This window comes from Protobothrops mucrosquamatus, unplaced genomic scaffold, assembly GCF_001527695.2.
Source record: "Protobothrops mucrosquamatus isolate PMUCROS unplaced genomic scaffold, P.Mucros_1.0 scaffold_235, whole genome shotgun sequence".
Classification (NCBI taxonomy): Eukaryota; Metazoa; Chordata; class Lepidosauria; order Squamata; family Viperidae; genus Protobothrops; species Protobothrops mucrosquamatus.
The window spans coordinates 317,314-340,648 of NW_015386311.1; the positions used below are offsets into that span (position 1 = coordinate 317,314).

General features: G+C 37.7%; 2 protein-coding genes across 2 annotated transcripts; one reads left to right on the forward strand and one right to left on the reverse strand.

Annotated features, from left to right (window-relative positions):
• The first annotated feature begins 281 nt into the window (after positions 1–281).
• TTPAL (alpha tocopherol transfer protein like) lies at positions 282–8,510 on the forward strand. The gene is made up of 5 exons (XM_015829755.1): positions 282–320; positions 1,612–2,065; positions 2,591–2,784; positions 4,697–4,807; positions 5,531–8,510. Exons 2-5 carry the CDS (start codon positions 1,627–1,629, stop codon positions 5,804–5,806), a joined length of 1,020 nt encoding a protein of 339 aa, XP_015685241.1. The 5' UTR covers positions 282–320; positions 1,612–1,626; the 3' UTR covers positions 5,807–8,510.
• An 834-nt stretch (positions 8,511–9,344) lies between these two features.
• On the reverse strand, positions 9,345–22,629 carry SERINC3 (serine incorporator 3). Its single transcript, XM_015829764.1, has 10 exons — positions 22,491–22,629; positions 20,213–20,374; positions 18,671–18,828; positions 18,046–18,125; positions 16,472–16,609; positions 14,913–15,082; positions 13,752–13,842; positions 13,342–13,516; positions 10,410–10,631; positions 9,345–10,063 (listed from the first exon to the last, which is right to left on the reverse strand). The coding sequence occupies exons 1-10, from the start codon at positions 22,527–22,529 to the stop codon at positions 9,925–9,927; spliced, it is 1,374 nt and encodes a 457-aa protein (XP_015685250.1). The 5' UTR covers positions 22,530–22,629; the 3' UTR covers positions 9,345–9,924.
• Positions 22,630–23,335: the final 706 nt, after the last annotated feature.

The following is a 23,335-nucleotide window of genomic DNA, read 5'->3' on the forward strand; positions in this document are numbered from 1 at the left end:
GTTGTTGTTGTTGCATAAACTTTCGCCACTGCAGCAAGAAATTTGATTTTAAGAGGTTGCAATAAAAACGGTTCTGTGTCTGCTCTAGTCTACCTTTCCTAGCCACGGTGCCTAAGCGTTTACATCCGGAAACGGAATCATAGCTTTAAACCTAGAGACTACAATCCTTCGTGGGGCCGCTTGCGCCGAGAAACCCCACGCATGCTCACTCTTCCTTTTTTCTTCACCGGAAAGAGCCTTGGGGAGGCTGACTGAGCGCTTCCGGGTTATGATCCGGTTCTCCTGGAAACAGTCTTCCGCTTAGTGGGGTTGGTGTTTTGGTGAGTGTCGGGGTTTGCGAGGCGATTGTTAGTTTTGTTGGATGCGCAACTGTGGTTGATTCCTGTTGCGGCTGGGACGGCGGTATGGGGTTCGTGGTCGTCCCCGTCTGCTTCCTAGGAAGTAGGTGACGGTCCAAGTGTGGAATTTTTTTACAGCAGCTTTCTGGGGAGGTGTACTTAGCAGTCAATCCTATTGAATTCAATGGCGCTTAGTTCTGGATGCCGAAATAAACTGGTCAGAGATCAACTTGCTGCAGGGCGGGCTTTTTTTGCTCAGTTTCTGGCAGCGTATGAATGATTTGGGGGTTAGACGGGGTTGCTTCCTTCCATTATATTAAGGACTATGGAAGTGGGCGGAGAATCACCTCGCCCAGTGGCTGGGTAGGAGATTTTATTTTATTTATTTGTATCCCGCCATTATCATTTTTACCAACAACCCAAGGCGGGGAACATATCCAACACACCTTCCTTCTCCTATTTTCCCCACAACAACAACTTAGTGAGATGGGTTGGGCTGGGAATGACTCAAAGCCCAAAGTCACCCAGCTGGTTTCCACAGCTAAGGCAGGACTTGATCTCACCCATCTTCTGCTTCCTAGCCTGTGCCTTAACCATTAGACTAAATTGGCTCTTCTGAAATGCCCTTGGAGAGGAGAAACAGTCTTTTCACATCACATGGACTAGCATAGTTTGGATTTGGTCAACCTCTGAGGTCGTGATAGGCATCTGTCATCAACAGTGTNGGGCGGAGGCAGAGTTGTTACAGAAAAAACAAGAACAACAAGTAATATTCTCTTTGTAGTCTAACATACAGAATTAGAAACAGAGTTGCCAAAGTGATGTTCTAACAGTAAGTATTTCCTATGAATATTCACTTGAAAATGAACGCATGTACAGGGTTGTCAATAAAAAAAGATGTAGAGTCATAAATTGCAAGAATTTCTTTAATTAGAAATTGTTTAATGAAAGCCTTACATTGCTTGGGGTGGTAAATTATCACTTCCCATCTCAAAAAGAGAAGTGATTTAAGCACCAATCCAATCAAATATTCTGAGTGGTTGAGAATTTAGGTGATAAATTTCCCCATGATCATGTGATCATGTATATCCCACTCTTTCTAATTTATAGAATTACGTTTGCTGTTAAAAATTATTACTGGCAAATGGGAATGGACTGCTATTTGACATATACCATAATAGTATACTACGGCCCAAAATTCTTTGTTTGTAAAAGTTGGTGATCAGCTTGGTCATTTTTCTTTGTCTGCATTTTGTCACACTTTTCCCCCCAGATATTTCTCTAACCAATGTCAGGAGATAGTGATGGCACCGTTAGAAGTCCCTCTGAGGGATCTCTGTCAGGAATTGAGATCCTGCCAGTCCAGAAAACATACGTGTGTACGCTGTCTGCTGAGCTTATTGCCAAAGCACGTGAAGAGCTGCAGGAAAAACCTGAGTGGCGGCTTCGAGATGTTCAGGCCCTCAGAGACATGGTGTGCAAAGATTATCCTAATCTGGGGACTTGCCTAGATGACGCTTTCTTGCTTAGGTTCCTTAGAGCAAGGAAATTTGATTACGATCGGGCACTTCAACTTCTCGTGAACTATCATTGCTGTAGGAGAAGTTGGCCTGAGGTTTTTACAAATCTGAAGCCATCTGCTGTAAAGGCTGTCTTGGAATCTGGCTTTGTCACTGTGCTTTCTCATTTAGATAATGAAGGACGCCATGTTGTCTGTATTCGCCCAGGTATGCTTAACTTTTTAAGATGGATGAATCTTTTGTTTGCTTGCTTTATTTATTTGATTTATATCCCACCTTTATATTGTTTACTTGATATCCTGTCTTTATTTTGTACAATTAAAGTACTATATGTGACGTTCCCACCTCCTATTTTCCCCACACTTACTAAATAAATATATTGGTATGTATTATTACTAATGTTTAAGTAAGATAATTCTCAAAGCTTATTGTTCTGAAGATTATTTGTATAATCTTTGTATATTTGTGTAGGATTGTAAATCTCAGCATTCATTTTCTTAAAGGTATTAATTCTATTTAATCTTAGGAATCCAACCATGAAAAGTGTGTTCAGTAGACTTGTTTAATTATTTTTCTTAAAACAAGCTTTTTCTAAAGTAAGAGGTAATGGGAGCTTAGAAAGAGATTTTTATAGGATTATTAATAATTGTCAGGCAAAGAAAACATTCAGATTTGTAATGTAATTTGGCTTTCTTTTAACTTCTAACATCTGTCTCGTCTTATTCATCATAGATAGATGGACACCAAGTAATTACCCAGTTACTGAAAACATTCGTGCCATATACTTAACATTAGAAAAACTCGTTCAGTCTGAGGAGACCCAGGTAAATGGAATCGTAATTCTTGCAGACTACAATGGAATCAGTTTATCTAAGGCATCTCAGTTTGGCCCCTTTATAGCGAAAAAAGTGATTGGAATTCTTCAGGTAAGATTTAAATCATTAGAGGAAAAATAGTAAGTGTAAATTACTGCTTCTTCTGATTCTCAGGGGGAATCACGCAAAATGCAAATGCTTTGTTCATTTTTTTCAAGGGAAATATTACAACGATAATATTTGTGATTCCTATAACATCTTACATTCAATGTTGGGAAAAAGAATATCAGCTTTCCAGGCACACTATTCTTCTATAAATTACTATGATGTTTTTTACAGTGCTTTTAGATAAATAATTCTGTTTATTTATACAATGGCCATTGTTTAAGAAACTCTAAAGGCATCTCTATATGGAGCCTTTTAAAATTTCCTAATTGCCTCATTCCTGTATGTTCCTTATCACAGCTTTGATAGGCTCTTCAGTATTTTCCCTTTTGGGCCTTGCTTTTAGGCTACAGAGAAGAATGGAAAAAGGGAAAAATAACTCTTTTTTGAGCTTCTTGGAATTTCAGGGCTTTTGGCAAGCTGTTCTCCCTGACGTTTGCTCTGTCCTGTCCAAATCCTGCAGGTTTTTTCCATGAGCCAATTCATTCTGCAGATATCTCAGGGCCTGTTTGCTGCTCTCAGATTCTCTGTTGCAGATTTCTCCTCCTATGTGCCTAGATTCACATAGCACGTCCATTTTATACAGCAACCTTACAACCCCATTAACTTCCAATATTCTCTGTTGCCTAACATTTCTGTCTGTTTATATATTTTCACCCAAAGGTAGATATGTCAGCTCTAAGTGTTTTAGCTGGGTAGAATGCTTCTAGGTATCTGTGTGACTGTCATTAAGCAAGACATCACGTGACAGCAATTTGCAATTTTACTTCCACATCTCCAAGAACTCTGTTAGAAGCCAATTGTGAAGCATACAAATGGTGATTATGTGACCGTGGGATAGTGCCATTGTTGTAAGAATTGGTCACAGAGCTGATTTTTTAATAGTGTCAGTAAGCAAGGGCTACCTATATATGCTTTTCAATTGCACTCTACATGAAAAGAATTGGAATGAAAAATTCTGTTTTATGCATGCATGCATGCTATTGGACATTTTTAGTGATATTTTGTATTCTTTACACGTTTGTGATGCATTAATTGATGCTCATTAATGTAGACAGCTACTGAATAGTATTTTTAACATATTAATCTTAAAAGCCTTGTGCTTGAACAGCAGTTTATAGAATCAGACAGATGCCTTCAAATAATGTTTGTGTGTGTGTGTATGTGTGTATGTATGTATGTATGTGTATATATATCAAAACGATAAAACAATCACGATCACCAGGAAAATTCAAAGTAGAAAATTTTTAATAAATACCGAGCTTTCGTCGAAGGCTTCCGACATCGTCAGGGTTTAAGGCTAGACTACGGGAGTGACTTATATAGCGTTGGATAACGCCAGCATCCGGCTTTTGGACCTCGTCATCGGGCCCAGCTGACTGGGATGTGTTGCAAATGTATCTTTAACATCAGTGTTAAACCCATTCTTCTTCCTATATATATATAGCTACACAGCCCACTTCTGCCAACCTAGGGTAATATTTCATGTTTTAGATGAAGTGAACTCTGATCCATAAAATGTTAAGGCATAATAAATTTGAAAATATTTATGTTGACATGACAAATGCTCCTCCTGTGGTAACTTTGCTAAGAAAGGAATACCTTATTTGTACAGGAAAGCATCATGCTAAAATCTCTTGTTATTCTTGAGAAACACATATTCTGCCAACAATTTCTCTTTGAAACAAGCAGTTTCTATCCCATTCAGAATTTATAGTGGAAATGTGTAAGGAGCATAGTGGTTAAAATTATTTTTACATAAACGAAATAAGACTGAATGAGTTTGTTTTGAAATCGAATACAGTTATTTCTAAACAATCTAATCTTTATAAATGTTATTGGCATGTCTTTCTTTTAGGATGGCTTTCCGATTAGAATAAAAGCTGTCAATATCATAAATGAACCTCGCATATTCAAGGGCATTTTTGCTATTCTCAAACCATTTCTGAAGGAAAAAATAGCAAATCGGGTAAGTAGTCAATATGGCTGTATGAAACATATAGTGTCTATAAGGATATTAGGGAGGGCTCTAGGATAGGGGTCCCCACGTGAAGGGATGGCCAGTACACGCGCACACGTGCGTGCACTCACACCCCCCCACTCGTAGTGGTGAACATCCCACAGGCGCTAGCACCGCCCTGCCCACCGAGCGTCCCGCCGGTGCTAGCCCTGGATGAAACCACGATCCCTGTCTGTTAGTCCACACACCATTGTATATTAAGCAAGAATCCAGGAGGTGCAGACATTCTAAAAGGAAAATAATACATGTGAATATTAAGCTGCATCAATTTTTGGAAATGGTCTTCTGTAAAGCCTGTTTTCTCTAGAGAGTTGTACAAAACTGAACTGATTTCCTTTTCATCCAAACAGTAGTAATCTTTGCTTATTCATGGAGTTCAGTAGCTTGTCCAAATGAAGCTTATCCAACAGGATATAACGTAAAACTGTTTGAGATAGTTTAAGAAAATTTGTCTTTACATGTTAATAAAGATTGTGAGACTGTTTCAGTTTTATCCTATGATTCTCAAGAATATCAGCCTAGTCTCAAATGTTGCTGTCAATTAGACCTGTAATATAGAGAAATACTTCGAACCGTTGTCTAGGCTTAAAAGGGAAATTGCATCACTATTTCTAAAATATTATACATTTAATTTGAATTGGAAATGTGTTGAAAAGGTTCTTTTCTTCTCAGTTTTTTCTTCATGGGTCCGACTTGAGGTCTCTTCATCACAACCTTCCACCACGAATTCTCCCTGAAGAATATGGTGGCACAGCAGGAAAGCTTGATATCTCTACCTGGAATGAGCTACTGCTGGCGTCAGAAGATGACTTCATGTATGATGTCTCACAGCTGCCTCTCTCCAGTGACTGTTCACCACATGATCCATTAATGAGTGAAGAGATTGACGAGAAGCAGCATGATGACTCTTTGCGAAGCTTCAAAACACAACTCTATTCCTGCTATTAGTATAGCAGATAAAGCTTCCAAAATGTCACCTTGCTGTTTACAAAGGGAAATTAATTCTCTCATGCTTCTACAACATATGAGTGTTGATGGATGTTACTTTACTTTGGAACCAAAGCAAATCTTAAGTAGAAGAAAGTTGTACGAAAGTGAGATTCTGTGGCACAGTGGCAAATGGAAAAAATTTTGAGCAAGCTGGAAGTTATTGTGGTAACTGACCCAAAGCAACTCAGATGCCACAAATGAACACAGCTAAAGAAAAGTTACTGATAACAAGGTCCTAAGCACAATTACTTGGAAGGAAGTTGCACTAAAATTTGTGGGACTTGCTGCCAAATAAGCAGGTTTAGGTGCAAAGCACTAGATTCTTTCTCAGGCTGAAGGGGGCAAAAATGATGTACAAATTTGGAAGTGCAGTAATATAGTGCTAACTCTGCAGAGGAAGAAAGAAATGTGAACTATATGATACAAGGATAGTTGACTAGAAGTTTTATCTGCCATAAACTAATCTAAAAGATAGCCAGTTCTTATTTTGTTGCCATCTATAAACTTCAGCATTATTTACAAAACTGCAGCTTTGTATACTACAGGGAGTGTTAACACTTTGAAATTGATTCTTGCAGAAACAGTTAGCTATTGATGTTCTGTTGAAAGCACATACACATTTTTTTCCCTTTTATAAAGAAAGCATCAAACAATCCGTGAGCCAATTTTATTCCCGTACTTGAATTTGCATAAGACAGGACCAATTGAGAAGGCACATAATTTTGTATACCGGTATAGCACTGTTAGTTGGTACCTGCCTCATGAAAAGAGGTTGAGGAAAACCACAGACATGATAACTGTAAAGGTTTGTCTGATAAAAAAAAAGATAATTTGTTTAGATATCCTTATAGAGAAGTTTTGAAATATTCTCTGCAAACCAAACACAGGACATTTTACAAGCACAATATTTCATTTCTAAATGGTAGTTTCTCCTCATTCACTATGTTATTTTGTCAGTGGAACCTCAGTGCTATTTTGATCTTGGCTTCATTTCCTAAGGCCAGTGGTCTCACCTCTAGGATAAAATATACTATATAGGAAAGTATCTAAAACCCTGATGTAATGTTAGATCATCTCTGGTGGTGGGTCATCTTTCAGAAGATAGGTTTTGTCTTTGAATTACACATTTAACTAGAGTTGCAGGTACTTTGGGCCCATTCTTCGCATGCAAGGCTGAAACTAACAGACTGGAACTTTGTACTTACTGCTGCTCATAAGGAAGCAGCTCATAGCACTTTTTAAATTGTTGGAACTATGACGGAGGCTCTTGCCTAGTGCCAAGTAAGACCAGAACGTTGGTGCTTACTGTAAATATTACGTTCTCTGTAGATCTTGTTATTGCCAGTGCCAAAACGTATTTATTTTTAGTTTTTCTAAATTAGTGACTTGCTTCTCTATTGCCAAAAAGTGAAGCAGTTTAGTCATGTGACTGTGCTTCAATTAGAGTTCTAAATATACAAACCCAGTGTGGTATTATAGCTATCTAAGCATATGTGAAACTGGTTTCTACGCTGCTACCCATCTCTCTTGTCTTGCTAAATTTATATACACATTAGTGTTTTTTTCCCCCTACAGACACATAGGGAAAGAAGTTTAAAGATATAGAAGGCACAAGATATAATTTTTCTGCTTATGTATTCTTGTAGGAAAGTGCTGGTCAAATTTAGATATGAGAAGTATATGTTAAAATGATAATGGATGTTCTTTTCCTTATTGGAAGTAATCTTTATGCAGCTTGGCAGCTGAAATTGAAACATATTTATAAAGGAACTAATCTGAATTACAAAATGTTTTAGAAATCAGTGTAACATGTCAGGAAAAAGTTTTTTCTTTAGAAAAGTGTGGAAGCTTATAATTTCTATTCTAAAGTACACTTTACCCAGTCTATTTTTCCCCCTTAAATGAGAAGCCAGTCTCAAATGACAATGAATGATGATGATATAAAAAGTTAAAATGCAATGGTTCTTTTTTCCCTACAGTATTTTAATTTTTTTGTAACTATCTTAAGAGCTCTTATTTAAATAATAACTGAATATCAATTCAATGTTTGCCTCCCTTGTACTAAACATTTTATTGGTAAACCACATCTCTTTGCCCAGATATATTGGAATACTAGGTTTTGTAAATTTGTGGCTATTATTTAACTCTAAGATGCGTAGCCTAAATTGCCCTCCATGCTTTTGTTATCTTGTTCATCTGTAGAATTGGTTTTAGAAAAAGTGCTGACAGAACTAAGACATTGATGTTGTGCCTATAGTTAAGCATATATGGTTTAAAAGTAAAGTAAGTAGTTAATATGCATATTGTCTGGCAACTTGGTTGTAGGGATCTTTTTGTTAATATCAGTTCTTCTATAAACAAAATCCAAGCAGATGTGGTGCAAGAATAACAAGCCTTAAGTAAAAGACATTGGGAATTCATTAGAAATGTCAAATTGCCTTTGTTAATCTGTATCTGAAGTAGAAAAATGGTAATAATTTTTCCAGAGGATAATTGAGGTGCTTTGTTTTCTATGGCTAAGTTTTGCAGTTTTGTTCATGGGTCTGTTTTATTCTCTCTCTGTACAGAATTAAGAGTATATACCTTGAGAATTTATTTTTATACTGCACTTTATAAAATGAACAGTCTGTCTGCATGAGTGGATATTAAACCTTATTAATATTAAAATAATATATAAACATGCTGTTTCAATGTTTTATGTCATTGAAGCGTTTTCCAGTGAGCCCGGTCTATCAGGGCAGCCTGGTCTACCCCAAATATGGACAGAGCATACTGCTTCCGCTTTCACCTTTCAGCCCCAATCTAGGGAGCCTTCACAGGCAGTCGTTTCTGCAACAGACTATTTGTGTGTTAAATTTTAAATTTACCGACAAAGAATTAAAGGGAGACTTCAAATAGCTATACTAGTCTCCCTTTAATTCTTTTGTCGGTAAATTTAAAATTTAACATATTGTGGAAGCGACTGTCCAGCTCTATTAAAGTCTAATCTAGTATACGTTTATAAGACTGTAAAGGAAAATATATAAAACTGAATTAGATCTGAAATGAAAAATGCAATTTGTGAAGAGCTACGTGTTTTTCAAGCTGCCTCTTGCTTTCCTACATGCTGAAGTTCTCAAAATGATGGGCACCATCATAGGGGACTGCAACTAAGAATAGGAAATCAGTTGAACATAGATATCTCTCTGTGCAAAAGTGTATGTATAATCACAGGCTAAAAACTAAGCATGTAGTTTATGTGCTTGTGCTAATTAAGCTTTTATATTATAATATGAACATATGAATCAAGAGCCCGCATGAAGGTTCTTTGCCTAACACCACAAATAAGTTATATGATGACTTGCTTTCAGATATAGACAAATTTCACTGCTTGGACTAGATGATAATCATATGCAGAACTGCTGAAACAACCAGCAAACAAAACTAACACTAAAAAATTAGTTTTAATAAAACATATTTATAGTGCAAATAATGTCAAACTGAGTGGTATGATATACTAGGTTTAACAAACATTGCTTATTTAATGTGTTGAAAGTAAATCAGATAACTAATTGGTAAAACATTAAAAGTTTAGCAGTATGTTAGGTTCCTATAACATTTGTTTTCTACAATGATCCCAAAAGTTGCCAGTTATAGGCTTGGTATATTACATTAGCATGCTATTCTCTGATAAGAAAAACACTTTATCCATTATTCAAAGCTCCATCAGATACTTTTTTTCTGAAATGGAATGTAGAGCAATGCAGCAATGGTACTCATTTCCATACAGTGAAATATCAGAACAACTTTAGAATATATTACTTTCCATTCATACTTCCAATAATGTTTACACAAACTTTTTAAGAAATCCTTCAACAGCACAGCTGTAGTAGAAAACAGGAATGCTAGCTTTGAATTTAACACATCAATATGTACAGCACTTAGATTCTGCATTAAGCATTAAACAAGTTAGATTTCTATTTATCTGCCTGTTGTAGGAATGATGCCCGGAGCCTTAGTTCCACGAAGCAATACATAACTTTTGGCTTTCAGCAGAGCAGAATGTCATATCTCCATGCTTTCACAGAAGTTACCATTTAACTGAAGTCTCGATTGGTAAGAATCAGGGGTGCCATTAAAGTCCAGATATAAAGAAGAAGACAAACCCAGCTTGAGGAGATCTTCACCCAGACAGCTGGCCATTTGCTTTTCAGTGTTTTAGTTTCAGCATCAGGACTGTAAAATTAATAAAAATAGTATATGCCTCAATCAACTGGTAGAAAGTCTTCAGCTAATTTATTGCATAATTCAATTATACACCTTTTGGTATGCTTGCCAAATATTTGGGGTTAATTACAGAAGTATTATTCAGAAATAATATTTACATCTTTCCCAGTCTATACAGAAGAAAGTCTTATTCAATGTCACAAGGTGAATCCTAACTTTAGTTTTGTGCAAAAATTAACTGTTTCTAAATTTTAAAAAAACAAAATTGTTCTTAATATTTAAACAATTCCATACTGAGTTAGTTATCAACAGCAACAAAGTTTTTGATTAAAATTGCTGTAAAGAATATACTCACCTATACCAATTAGTAAGAGTCATCATTATGTAGAGGGAAGCAAGAGTTAGCATGAAGTGGAAGACGCTATAGTTATACTGGACACTATCCTTTTCATTGTCCAAAACCCGGCGGACTTCTCCATCTTCTACATCAGCTGTATTTGGTGTATCATCCAGAATGACACTGTCACTGACAGACAGAGTCAACTTGTTCACTTGGCTGTTGTTAGAAGATCGGATGCTGCAAAACAAGAAAGGCTTCAAAAGTCTAGCTTATAAAAAAAAGGCACTTTTAACTAATTACAGCTGTCCAGCATTATTCAATTCTATGAACCAGCTACTGTTGGTTCTGAAAACAAAGCATGTAGTTAAAAGGAAGCAATTATATGTCCCTTCTCAAGAAACCATCATTCCAAACCAGCAATAATTCAACCTGTCTCTAACTTATATGGGGAAGGTTGTTGAGAAAATAGTGGGTCTGAATCAAAGTTCTGCAGGAAACAGATTGACTGGACTTTTTCAGCCTGGTTTTAGGTCTGGGTATAAAATGAAGACCACAGTCACATTGGCCTGTGACAAGATTGAGATGCAGAAATGCAACTTCATGCTCTTGCTTGATCTCTTGGCTCCCTAAAATCAATCATGGCATCAGTCATGACATTTTTCTGTATCAGGCATGTCAAACTGCCGGCCCATGGGCCGGATGCGTCACGCCGAAACCGCGCCCACCCCATTGCCGGCAATGGGGAAAAAGTCCCAATACGTCGCACGACGCTACGTGATGTCACAAGTTTGACATGCCTGTTCTATATCATCTGTATGGCTGAAAGTGCCAGGCACTGTTATAAATAGGGTTCTTTCTTGGGAGCAGTTTGATTCCGTGTGAGGAGTGAGACATCAAGTCTTGGTCCCTCTGTTGTAACAGGACTAGATTCTCCCATTTCATATCTACATTAAATTCCTGGGAGAATTTATCTGGAACACAGATAATTTATATAATATAATCAGATGTATAATATACATTTCAGTTGCAGCAGGCTGAACAGGAGATGAGGTTCAGTACCCGCAGGCTATACTGGATAGGGACAAAGGCTCAAGCTTAATCCTACCATGTTTCCCTGAAAGACCTACCCTGAAAATAAGCCCTAGCTTGATTTTTGAGGGTGGGCCTAATATAAGCCCTACTGCAAAAATAAGCCCTAGTTTAGGGGCGAGGCACACACCTAAAGATCAAGCTGGGGTTGGGGTGTGGAGCGGTCCCATGTGCCCTGCACCCACTTACCTTGCAGCCAGGCCTCGCTGGCCCACTTCTGCAGCATCCCCAGGCCTGCATTTCAGTCAGAGGCCTTTCCGGAAGGCCTTTGATTGCAAAATGCAGGCCGTAGCTCCATTCTCAGCTGCAGAATGAAGTTGCTCCTTTAGCCACAAAAGAAGTGGGCCGGATGGGCAGAGCTGTGTGGAAAAGACACCCCCCCCCCGAAAATAAGACCTGGCGCCTCTTTTGGAGGCAAAATAATAATAATAAAACCGGATCTTATTATAATAACAAGACTGGGCAGCAAAACAGAGTTCCTTAATTCTGAAATCGTCCGATTCCAGTAATATGCCAATTTTGATCACGCTTCCTTGTTCAGAGATGGTCAATAATCTGAAAGTCCTCCTGATTCAGAGTTCACACTTGAACCACTGGGGCTAAGTAGGCTTTTGCACAGATGCAAACTGTGCACCAGCCATGGCCATTCCTGAATCAGAAGACTCTATTCAGTCACTCTTGCCCTGCTTACTTCTCATTCGGCCTATCGCAAAGCTGTCTGCATTGGGACTGCCCTTGAGCTTCATATGTTGCAAATGGTTCAGAATGCAGCAGCTGGATGGTTTAGATACTAGTCAGTTTAGCTATGTAGTACCATTACTTCATGAGCTGCACCAGATACCAACTCATTTCCACACACACTTCAAGCTGGTTATCACACCTCATGTTTTTCCTGACTCAGGACCAGGTCTGTCTTTTATCAGAGGTTTTTAATCATCCAATAAGCTCTAAGAGGTTGGGTTCCCCTCAGGATCTCTGCCTTTATGGAATGACATTTATAAGAACCTTGGGAGAAAGCTTCCCCAGTTATTGCTCCTTCTTTGAAATAATATTCCCTTTCCCGAAATTTTAGTGTTCTCAATGATTCTGGTATTCCATAGATCATTAAGATCTGACTATTGGTTGATTAGAAGATTTTCCAGTACTAAGGGTATTTTTTTTCCTTTTTGTTGGATTGCTGTGATTGCTATTGTTAACTTGCTTTATATCTTTTTTATTCTGATTACTTAACAGAGTCACCTGCTGACTCTGAACAGGCATAAATAAAAAAACTGCTGTTAATACTAATTGAGACCAAATATCTAAGCTATTTCAGAACAAAGATAATTGAAAATGTTATGCAAGCTCTTCTGAACTCATTAGAACACTTTGCCCAACTTGGGTATCCTTTAGTTGTATGGATTTCATTTCTAGCAATGAGTTTCTTTTTATTTATATAGCTCTCAAGACCAATTCAGCATGACTGTTGCTGAAAAGTCTAGAAGTCTCCACACCTAGAGGATGCCACGGGTACAAGAGTCTGATGCAGAATAAAACTGGACCATTGGTGAAGCTTATAAAAACAACAAGGATCTTTTTCATATCAAGATCAATGGTCAAATTTCAACTAAAATAAGTTGAATTTTGAAAACTAATATTTAGTTAATTAACTTGAAAGAATTTAATAAGTACAAATCTTACTACAATTAGAAGACATGGTAAAGTATTTTTAATCAAGTTATTAACACACTTAAATCAAAACTAATGTCCCTTGATTTAAAGAGAAAGAAAGCTTCTATTCGATACATTCAAATATAATAAATAACAGATCATGTTAGAATTGCTTATAATTCAGAAAACATAAAACTTACTATCTTACCTGGAATACAGGAGACAAAGTACAAAGATAATAAGTCCAACAATGCTCTGTGCATCCCACCACTGAGGTGATTTTTCTGGTATAGGAGTAGGAATAACAGTTGCATTCCACGGGATGGAAGTAGGTTCAGATATTTGGCTGATGATGTTCAGAAGGCTTGGGTTACAGTGGCGGTCTAAAAAGAAACATTTTTAAGAGAAAACATATACATGCATGCACACACGCGCGCGCACACACACACAATACTGTTCTGAGAATTACTAAAGAGCTGTTGTTGAGTAACCTAAATAAGGATTTGACATTTGTTACAATGAAGTTTCTCTACAACAAAGTGTTTGCAAGATGTTTTTTAAGTAATTCATGTGTTTCTAAAGAAAACAGTTGAAATACTATTTGTACTGATAGCTTACCAGGCTCATTAGACATGGCTGACCATGTGAGGTACATGGTGTAGAGCGTAATCACAGAGGACTGGAGAAGACCAGAATGAGGTTGATGTTCCTATTTGAGACAAGTAATTGTTAATAATATAAATTTTATGATTTAAATTATAAAGGTTTATGGTTAAAAGCTATAGCTAAAAGTGCTTCATTTTGCTACAATGTCAGGCTACAGGTAGCCTTATGACCATAATTGAGCCTGGAATTATAGTTGTAAATCGGGAAATATGTGAATAGACCTGATTTTACAGCATTTTTTGTGGTAGTTGTCAAGATGGTCCATTTTATCCAATGGGCGTTTTTTATCAATAATTGGAAGTAAATACCAGAAACCAGCAAAAAATATTGAAACTTGTGACTGCAGGATGCTGTACATACTCATAAATGTGAGTCAGCTGCCAAATGCCCAAAATGAGATCACATGACTGCAGGTTGTATGCAGCCATTGTAACTTTGAAATTGGGTCGTAAGTACCTTTTCGTGGTCTAAGTGACCAGCCATAAGTCAAGAACTACTTTTATTCAGCATTAAGCATTGTCAGAGGCATAAAAATTATCTGGGGCACAACTGTCCACATCCTTTTTTTTTTTTTTGCACCCTCTAGAACAGGCATGTCAAACTCGCAATGTCACATGACCTCGCGTGATGTATCGGAGCTTTTTCGCCATTGCTGGCAATGGGGTGGGCGCGGCTCCGGTATGATGAAACCGGCCCGTGGGCCGGCAGTTTGACAACCCTGCTCTAGAACACTCATCGGCCACAGAACCAAACTATCAGTAATTCAGAATGTAATTTTCACCATTCTGAAGAGGGAAACACACCCAAACTGTTCTATATGTCCCCAAATATGCTTAGTACTTAAAAAAAGAACCAACTGACATCCTTCTCAAAATTCAAAATTGTGTGTCTGGCTTGTATCAGCACATCACTCCAACCTTTCCCCTATCCACCAAGTTAAATCTAGTCCTTACATCAAAAAGCTACTCAAACTTGACCAAAATAATTTATGTTCTTTATCCACTGATTTATTCTTAGAAGCATTTGCAAAATATACAACCCACCAATATAACACCTAAAGCAAAATAAGTCAACTAAGTTTGTTCATTTGAAAGCACTGCTTCATCATCATACCTGGACTTTGGGAAGGATTGATATGATAGATACAACAATGCATGCAATCATATTAAAGCTGATGAAGAACTTGTTCTCAATACAGCCATCTGGTTTTGTGTAGAAGACATAGAAGAGTACAACGGCAATGAAAGATAGAATGTAGTTCAAGCTGGTGCATGACAGCAGAGCTGAAGAAAACAAGCAGATCCCTGTTAGAAGTACTCAAGTGCTAAACTGGATCAATAATATTGTTTAAAAATGCAACATATTTGTGAAAATAACTATTCTCATGTTTGGAAGATCCTAGTTTTCTCCTTCACAGAGAGCATCATTTTATCCTATCAAGTGTGCTTGATAGGCAGTGTGCTGCAGCTGCCAAAAAAAGCCAACAGTGCTAAGCTGCATTAACAGATGGATAGAATCAAGATCACGTGAAGTGTTAATACCACTTTACAATGCCTTGGTAAGGCCACACTTGGAATACTGCATTCAGTCTTAGTCACCACAATGTAAAAAAGATGTTCAGACTCTAGAAAGAGTACAGAGAAGAGCAACAAAGATGATTAAGGGACTGGAGGCTAAAACATATAAGGAACAGTTGCTGGAATTGGGTATGTCTAGTTTAATGAAGAGAAGGACTAGGGGTGACATGATAGCAGTGTTCTAATATCTCAGGGGTTGCCACAAAGAAGAGGGAGTCAAGCTATTTTCCAAGGCGCTTGAAGGCTGGACAAGAAGTAATGGATGGAAACTAATCAAAGAGGGAAGTAACCTAGAACTAAGGAAAAATTTCCTGACAGTTAGAACAATTAATCAGTGGAACAACCTGCCTTCAGAAGTTGTGAATGCTCCAACACTGGAAATATTTAAGAAGACACTGGACAACCATTTGTCTGAAATGGTATAGGGTTTCCTGCCTGAGCAGGGGGTTGGACTAGAAGACCTCCAAGGTCCTTTCCAACTCTATTATTATTATTGTTGTTATTGTTATTAAGTGTGCATAAAACTACCGTCTAAAGCAAAAGTTTGCTTGTAGTGGCTAGTTTTGCACTTTTTCAATATTAATTCACACTTAATCCTCACTGCATTTGGCAACCACAGCAGTCTCTTTAGCATTATCCTGTACAATCAGGAAGAAAAATGAATAGTAAATGAATAGTAAAACTAATCTGCTCAAGGATGAGCAGAATATTCAAAAAGCTGGATGCAAATGGGGGGAAAAAATCTATACTCAGTTCTTAAGAACATTCTTAGTATACAAACATTGTTTGCTATAATTATGTCTTCAGATGAATAATTTTGGCATTTTTAATACAATCCCCTTTTTTTTTGTAAGTCCAGTTTTTCAAACTTGGCCATTTTTTAAGATTTGTGACTTTTAGCTCCCAGAAATCCCCAGCCAATATGCTGAAAATTCTGTTAAAGTCCACATGTCTTAAGAGTTGCCAAGTTTGAAAAACACTGTAATAGATAGCTCTAAATACAGTCAATAAATTGCCCAAGCAAAGAGAAGCCCAAAGCAGTATGTATTAAAGCTGCTACTTCATTTTGTTATTCATCAGCTAAATGACACTTACCAGCATACCAGCACCTGGAATTTCCATCTTCCATCCGTTCAACCCAGGAATCATTCCAGGAATGAGCAAAATCCACAAGCAGCAGCAGTTGGATGAGAATGAAGAGGAAGGCACCCCCAATTCCAAAAACAAATAGTACTAGAAAGAAATAAAAAGAATAAGTTACCATCGTGACAGTAGCTGAGTAAATGTATCTCAATGGAGCAAAAGAGAATAATTGCCTTCCAGATGGTATACTGAACAGGGCTGTGAATGATGGGGCTATAACCCAAATAGAGAAAGAAAGCTAGAAAGCTGATCAATAATTATCTCCATGCATATACTGTATATACTTAATTCGTATGCCTTTTAAAACTCATAAAGCTATTTTAGTGCTAGGAAGATGACACATAATGTCTTTCTGGTTGGTGCTGTACCAGGGAATTTACAGATCAGGTAAGAATCCATTTAAAACAATTCATGAGCAAATTTTTAAAAGAAATTCAAGTGCATGCAGCACAGGACTGCTTTGAACTGCATTTAAGAATAAGCCATCCTACTTGAGAATGGTCAGAGTTGAACTCTAATATGGATTTGAAGATAAATGGAGAGCCACTGCATGCAGTAGCAAAGCTGCTGGCCTAGAAACCAGGAAGCACAAATTCTAGTCCTCTCTTAGACACGAAAGCTGGCTTGGTAACTTTGAGCTAGTCACTCTTTGCCATCCCACCCTACCAGGTTGTTGTTGAGGAAAATAGGACATGGGAACATTAAGCATGTATGCCTTGAGCAAATACAAAATAAAGATGGGATAAATATCTAATACATTTGAAGAAAACCTAGGATGGCAAATTGGGAAAAGTTGTACACAATGCAGAGGATATATTTGCATAGTATTTGCACTTCTATTGTTATCTCTTAGAGCACGGGTGTCAAACTCACCGCGTCACGTGACATGTTGCAACGTATCACAAATTTTTTTTGCATTGCCGGAGCTGTGGTGGGCACGGCCTCTGCATGATGCAACTGGCCCGTGGGCTGGCAGTTTGACACCCTGTCTTAAGAGTGATAACATACTAGTGGAGTAGTAATCCTAAAGTCTGATCATCTTACAAAGAAAGAGGAAGCACAATTCTAAAAAAAAAAAATTCTCAAGAAGAAAATTATACCTTGCTCACATCACCCCCTTTCTCTCACGATCACTCTGGAAGCCAAGTTTTGTAGCCTAATAGAGTTTGGAGCTTGTCTCCCAGTGCAACATTTACTTTTGCTTTCTTAGGGTAGATTATCATGAAAATATATGTACAGAGAGTGTTCCTATATAGATGAAAGCAAATGAGTGGTTTTCTATTAGATGTCTCTCTTCCTTGAAGCCATTATGATTCTAATAGCTTGATGTAGCATTGAGTGCCAACCACTATGTAGCACACATTCATCCAAATCTCCCTCTAGTAATTCTTCCTTAGACTATCAACAGCTTTGTCTATATAAGCATTTCATTCACTGGATATTATTTGACATTTTGAAAAATAATTCTTACTGACTACCATTATAGTTTAATAAATGATGACGTTTTCTGATCCATGCACACTTGCCTGTTGTGAAAGGCCCTTCTGGAATATAAAATGCCCCAACCATGATTCCAACAACTGCAGCTACTTTGAAGAACCAAAATCTATTGAGAAATAAAGAAGACAATTGAGAATTATTTCTCAGCCTATATTAAACTAACAAAAGTAAATATTTCTAATGGAATGCATCTGGCTATAGGAATAAGTCTCACTGATTATTTTTATTTGAAGGAGGACTATATTAATAAGAGGCAGTTTTTAATATCTATGCCCTGATTAAATGAGCCAAAATTTAGACGTTGGGTATTTATTTATATACCACCATAATCCCTAGGACTTTAAGCAACTTACTAAACATACAGCAATCACACTACCAATATAGCCAAGAATAAGGGACTGTTATTTGCAATATGTAGAGATTACCAGGTTACCCTCTCCTGTTAAATTTATATCTGAAATTATATAAACTGAAATTAATCATTATTCTATTTCATTTCATGGGCATGTATTTATTCACATTTCATGCTTGAAACAATGACTGTTTCCTAATTCGACATCTGAGTTAAACCCATTCATTTTTGGAAATTTACTATTTCAGGCTATGGGCAAAATAAATAAAGGATTAGTCCCCATTTTCCATCTAACTCACCCATTGTGGATGGCAGCCCGTGCATCTTTACTCGATTTCACCTGTATCATAAGTAAGGCAAAGAGGCAGAAAAACACAGCCATAGCAAAACTGATTCGATAGACAGCTCTATATCCAACCAAAGCTTCACAATCAACGCCATCACAAAAACCAGGAATCTGAAAGAGAACAATAAACTCAAAAACGTTACTATATATAGATTATACAGAATATTCATTTTCCTCAAATCCTATTCTTACAGATGATGAAAACCTATGGTTTATAAGTTATTCTTTTGTACCACTCCAGGTTAAGACAAAAGTTATCAAGCTGACCATCTATAGATAGTCCTCAATTTACAAGTGGTCACTTAGTGACAGTAAGAAGTTACAATGGCCCGCCAAAGCTAGTTACAATTCAATTTTGAAGATACATTGTACACACCCCCAGCTGGTCACGTGATCACATTTTAAACACTTAGCACCTGGTTCACTATTATTGCCATTTGCAGCATCCCACAGTCACATGACTGAAATTTAAGAGTTTGACCAGTTTTGAGTTGACATCCAGTTTCTGGCAAAAATATGCTTAGTGGGTAAAATAAATTTGCTTAATGGCTGCAGCACTCATGTAATGACTGTGTTTGCTTAATGACTACCATAAAAAATACAAAATATGACCCACTTAATTACAACAGCTTACAGCTGTCATTCAAGCTCAATTATGATCATAAGTTGAAGGCTACCTGCACCCAGAATGCCAGGATCTGCTAGCTCATTCTATCCTAAAATAGCTGCTGTGTAACAATGCTCCTGTAGTATAAGCATTCACAGTATATTAACCTGAGCCCATGAAGACTGCAATTATTTACAGTTCCAAGGAGATAAAAGTATTTGATTTGCTGCAGATTCCAATTCTGGACTTAATGCTGGTACAGACCAAGTCAACTCAGTTTGCTCATGTTAGGGCTCAATGTTTAATAAACTTCCGAGTTTGATCATAGTTCATAGAGAGCAAAATAATCTGGAGTAAATCCCAGTTTTTACAAAAGCATTCGGGTTCAATATATTATCAGATATAGTTAGGAGGGAAAATTAAGCTTTAACCAAATATGTATATATGTGTATGTGTGCATTATGTATTATATAGATATTGATATATATGGAGATTATGGGACCATGAAAAGACCAAGGTTAATTGTATGGAGCCCATTCCTCTCTATCATTTCAGAAATATATAATCCACAAAATTCTGACTAAAAAAAAATTAAAAAGAAATGCTTGCTTGCCCCTAAAAGGAACCAGATTTTGAAATCACGATGCCTAAGAAACAGATAAACTTGGCAAAAATTCTACCAAGTTCTGTAGCTTAAACTTGAAATGCTTATCTTTCAAATTAGTCTGGACTGGAGACTTATTGCACCTAATAAAACAATATCCTTATTAATAATTTGACAAAAAATTCCACGTTTTTTCTTTCAGCTTTCAGTGTGCCTCTATCTTAAGTGGAGGAAATCAGTGTCCAATGATGTGTGTTATAAGCAAGATTTTAAAACATCAGTACCTCTTTGAGATGTTTCTCCATTCCTGGTACCAGCATGATGCACGCAACAAGAGTACTAAGAAGAAGCAGGAAAGCATAGATGAGCCGAGTCACTGTAGAATTCTTGCTGTTAGGACAACAGCGACATAATAAACATGATGCACCACTGCAAAGGCATGGAATCTATAAAAAAGAGGAATAAATGAGAATATTTAATCTTAAGTATTAGCAGTACTATACATCCTTTCAAAGATACTTATTTATAATGGACTTAGTGTAGCCACTGTCCTATTGGCCACATGTGACTAGGGCACCCACCATGTGAAATGCATTGTAACACTGAATGCCAAATTAGAAAGGCCAATTTAGAAACATCTTATGACTAGGAGGGAACTAATTTCTAGCATATTGCAGTCCAATACAAGTTTAACACTCTGATTAGCATAAATAACACATCAGCACACCCTAAAGAACAACTGCAAAATATATACTTATACTGAAAGAAAGTTGTCAGAAGTAAAGCCAAATGAATAAATCATGCAGATTCTCTGCAGGTAGCCATCTTAATGAGATGTTATATATTTATCTTAACTTGAAGTTAATTAAATTAAATTTACTTCTGGTGATATATTTTCTTACTTTCTTAGGGTTAATGTTCTCTATAGGGATTGGCTCTAGTCAGCCCTACTGAACTGCTGCAATGTAAAATGTAGTAGAAATGATGTTCTTTGTTTAATGTGTGAATTGCACATGCTCCATCTCTTAATTCACACCTACAATTTGTATGCTCATTCTGGAACATTGTTGAGCACTCTGCCTAATCTGTATCAATTCTGGGCAATAACCAACTCCATATTATTAAAGTACCAACCAAATTAAGAGTGTCAGATGAAGAAAAAATATTGTTATACTGAAAAGATGACAAGTGAAGATTAAATGTAAATATCAACACTGAATAATAGAAAAACTTTAATTTTCCAATGGTTGTATAGAATGGATGGAAATATGTAAATCAGTGTTGATAACTTTGCATGTTTTTGAAAGTTTAGCAATTCACAACATAAATACTATATTTTATTGTAGTAAAATCTGTACCAGCCAAATAATACAGGACTTTGTACTTTAAATAAGTCTTACTTCTGTTCAAATTCAAACTGCAAACAATCCAGAGGCACTCAAGTGGAAGCTTTTAGCATCCCCTGATGCTCAAGCATTTTAATGTGAAATATCTCTCTGAAGAGCAGAAATAATAAAGCAGCCTTTGTTTCCTTTGCAATCTCTGCCTTCTTTAAAGAGTTATTCCCTTTTGTCAGTCTTCATTGTAACCTTTTGTTCAAAATGCTTGCAAGCCAGTGGAAATGAACAGATGTACTATCTTTTTCAACAACAGCCTGCACAAATATCCAAGGTTCCAAATTATTTTAGGGAATAAGGATGATCTTCTAAACCTGTTTAGAATAATTCACTGGATAAAGAAAGAAGGCTAAGTTAAAGGGTTAGAAACACTGCGTTGGCTCCAGTAACACTTGGTTATTATTATGTGGCCATGCTGTCTACCACACTCAAAAGGCTCTGACTCAGCAGCCATTTCCTGGCTGAGACATAAGTATCATTCTTAGAGATTAAATCACAAGCCACAGAGGAAGCAAACAAAGGAAATGAAAGTATGACCCAATCTCCCCTCTCATGGCCATAATAATCCACTGAACAAAATCAAAGTACAGGCATCCAATGTTTACTACCATCATAAAACAGTTATATTTACATGAAACAAGTAAGCACGTACGTTTTCACAACTTGGTGGGGCTTTTATTTTTCTGATATAACGCCCAATCTCTGGTTCCATGAGTTTAAATTGTTTAATAAGACGTTTCTAGTTTGATCAAATGCCTTGTTTTTACAATTCTTGGAAGAATTAATGCTTATTCGAATGAATAAGGTTCACTCCCAGGTTTAGGATTACAACCTATTGGACATCTCGGTCTCGTCTGTCTCTAGGCGGAGACCTCAAAAGAGAAGCGAAGACCCCGCCCCCTTGTTTATGTACCCTGCATTAGACATATACCGCCCGCAGATCTGGAGTAATCATCGGGATATCCGAGTTGCCTGATTTTCCATAAGAAACCACAGCAGGCTTCCCTCCCTTGTAGGATACAAAGCTACGGATGTTTGTCTTTCATTTTCTCCTGGTGCTGGAATCCAGGTCCGCACGAGCGCGATCCACCCGATCTGGCCTGGCATCCATCTCAGTCTGATCGGCCTGCTGACCCCGTTCCACTCCCCCCCCCTCCGGACTCACCCAACTGGCCAAAGAGCAGATCCCGAGCACGGCCCCCATGGTGATAGCGATGCCCCCACACAGATACTTCCGACTCCCTCCAACCTCGGGCACCCAGCGCTATCTCGCTCGCTGATAGCCCAGTCGACACCCTGTAGATACGCGCTGATTGGCCGCGCGTATGCTGCTCCCCGAGCCTGTCATCGGAGAAGGGGTGGAGAATACTGAACGGACCAATGGAAAGATTCGGCCCGCTGTTCCGCGAAGCCAGGCAGAAAAAGAAATGGCGGCCTCCTTAACTGCTGCTAGGGGGTGGGGGAAGCCTAATAAAGGAGAAGTGTGCTGATTGGGTGGAGGGTTATGATGGATGGGAGAGTATTGTCTGTATTGACCAATAGGAAAGTTAGAATTCCCAGAAGACTAGGAGGAGGAGGGAAAGAGATGAAATAAGGGCAGAAGCACTTCCGCCCGTGTTTAGTCCATCAGACTTGGATACAGTACTGTATCCGGGGCGATTGTTGGTAGATACGCGGTTGCTTCAAGAACGGCCCCGAAGGAGCCTAAATAAAGAAGGAAGAGACTCCTTTCGTGGTATCGTCGTTTGGCACGAATCCGCCATTGCGCTCTGCTGCTCTAGAAAGCTTTGATGTGTTTTAATTGCTTTCTATCCCGCTGTATCCGGGGTGGTCCACGTGCTCAATCCAAGTGGAAAAATCTCGGATGGAAACTAAAATACTGTTTTGTTCTTAAAAAGAATCCGTAGTCGTTGCCAATGCTTTACGTCGCTTGAAGTTCCCCTATCTTTTTTAAAGCAAGCAAAAACATTTTGGCAAACAATCCCCAAATTATGTCACTGCCACTGCCAT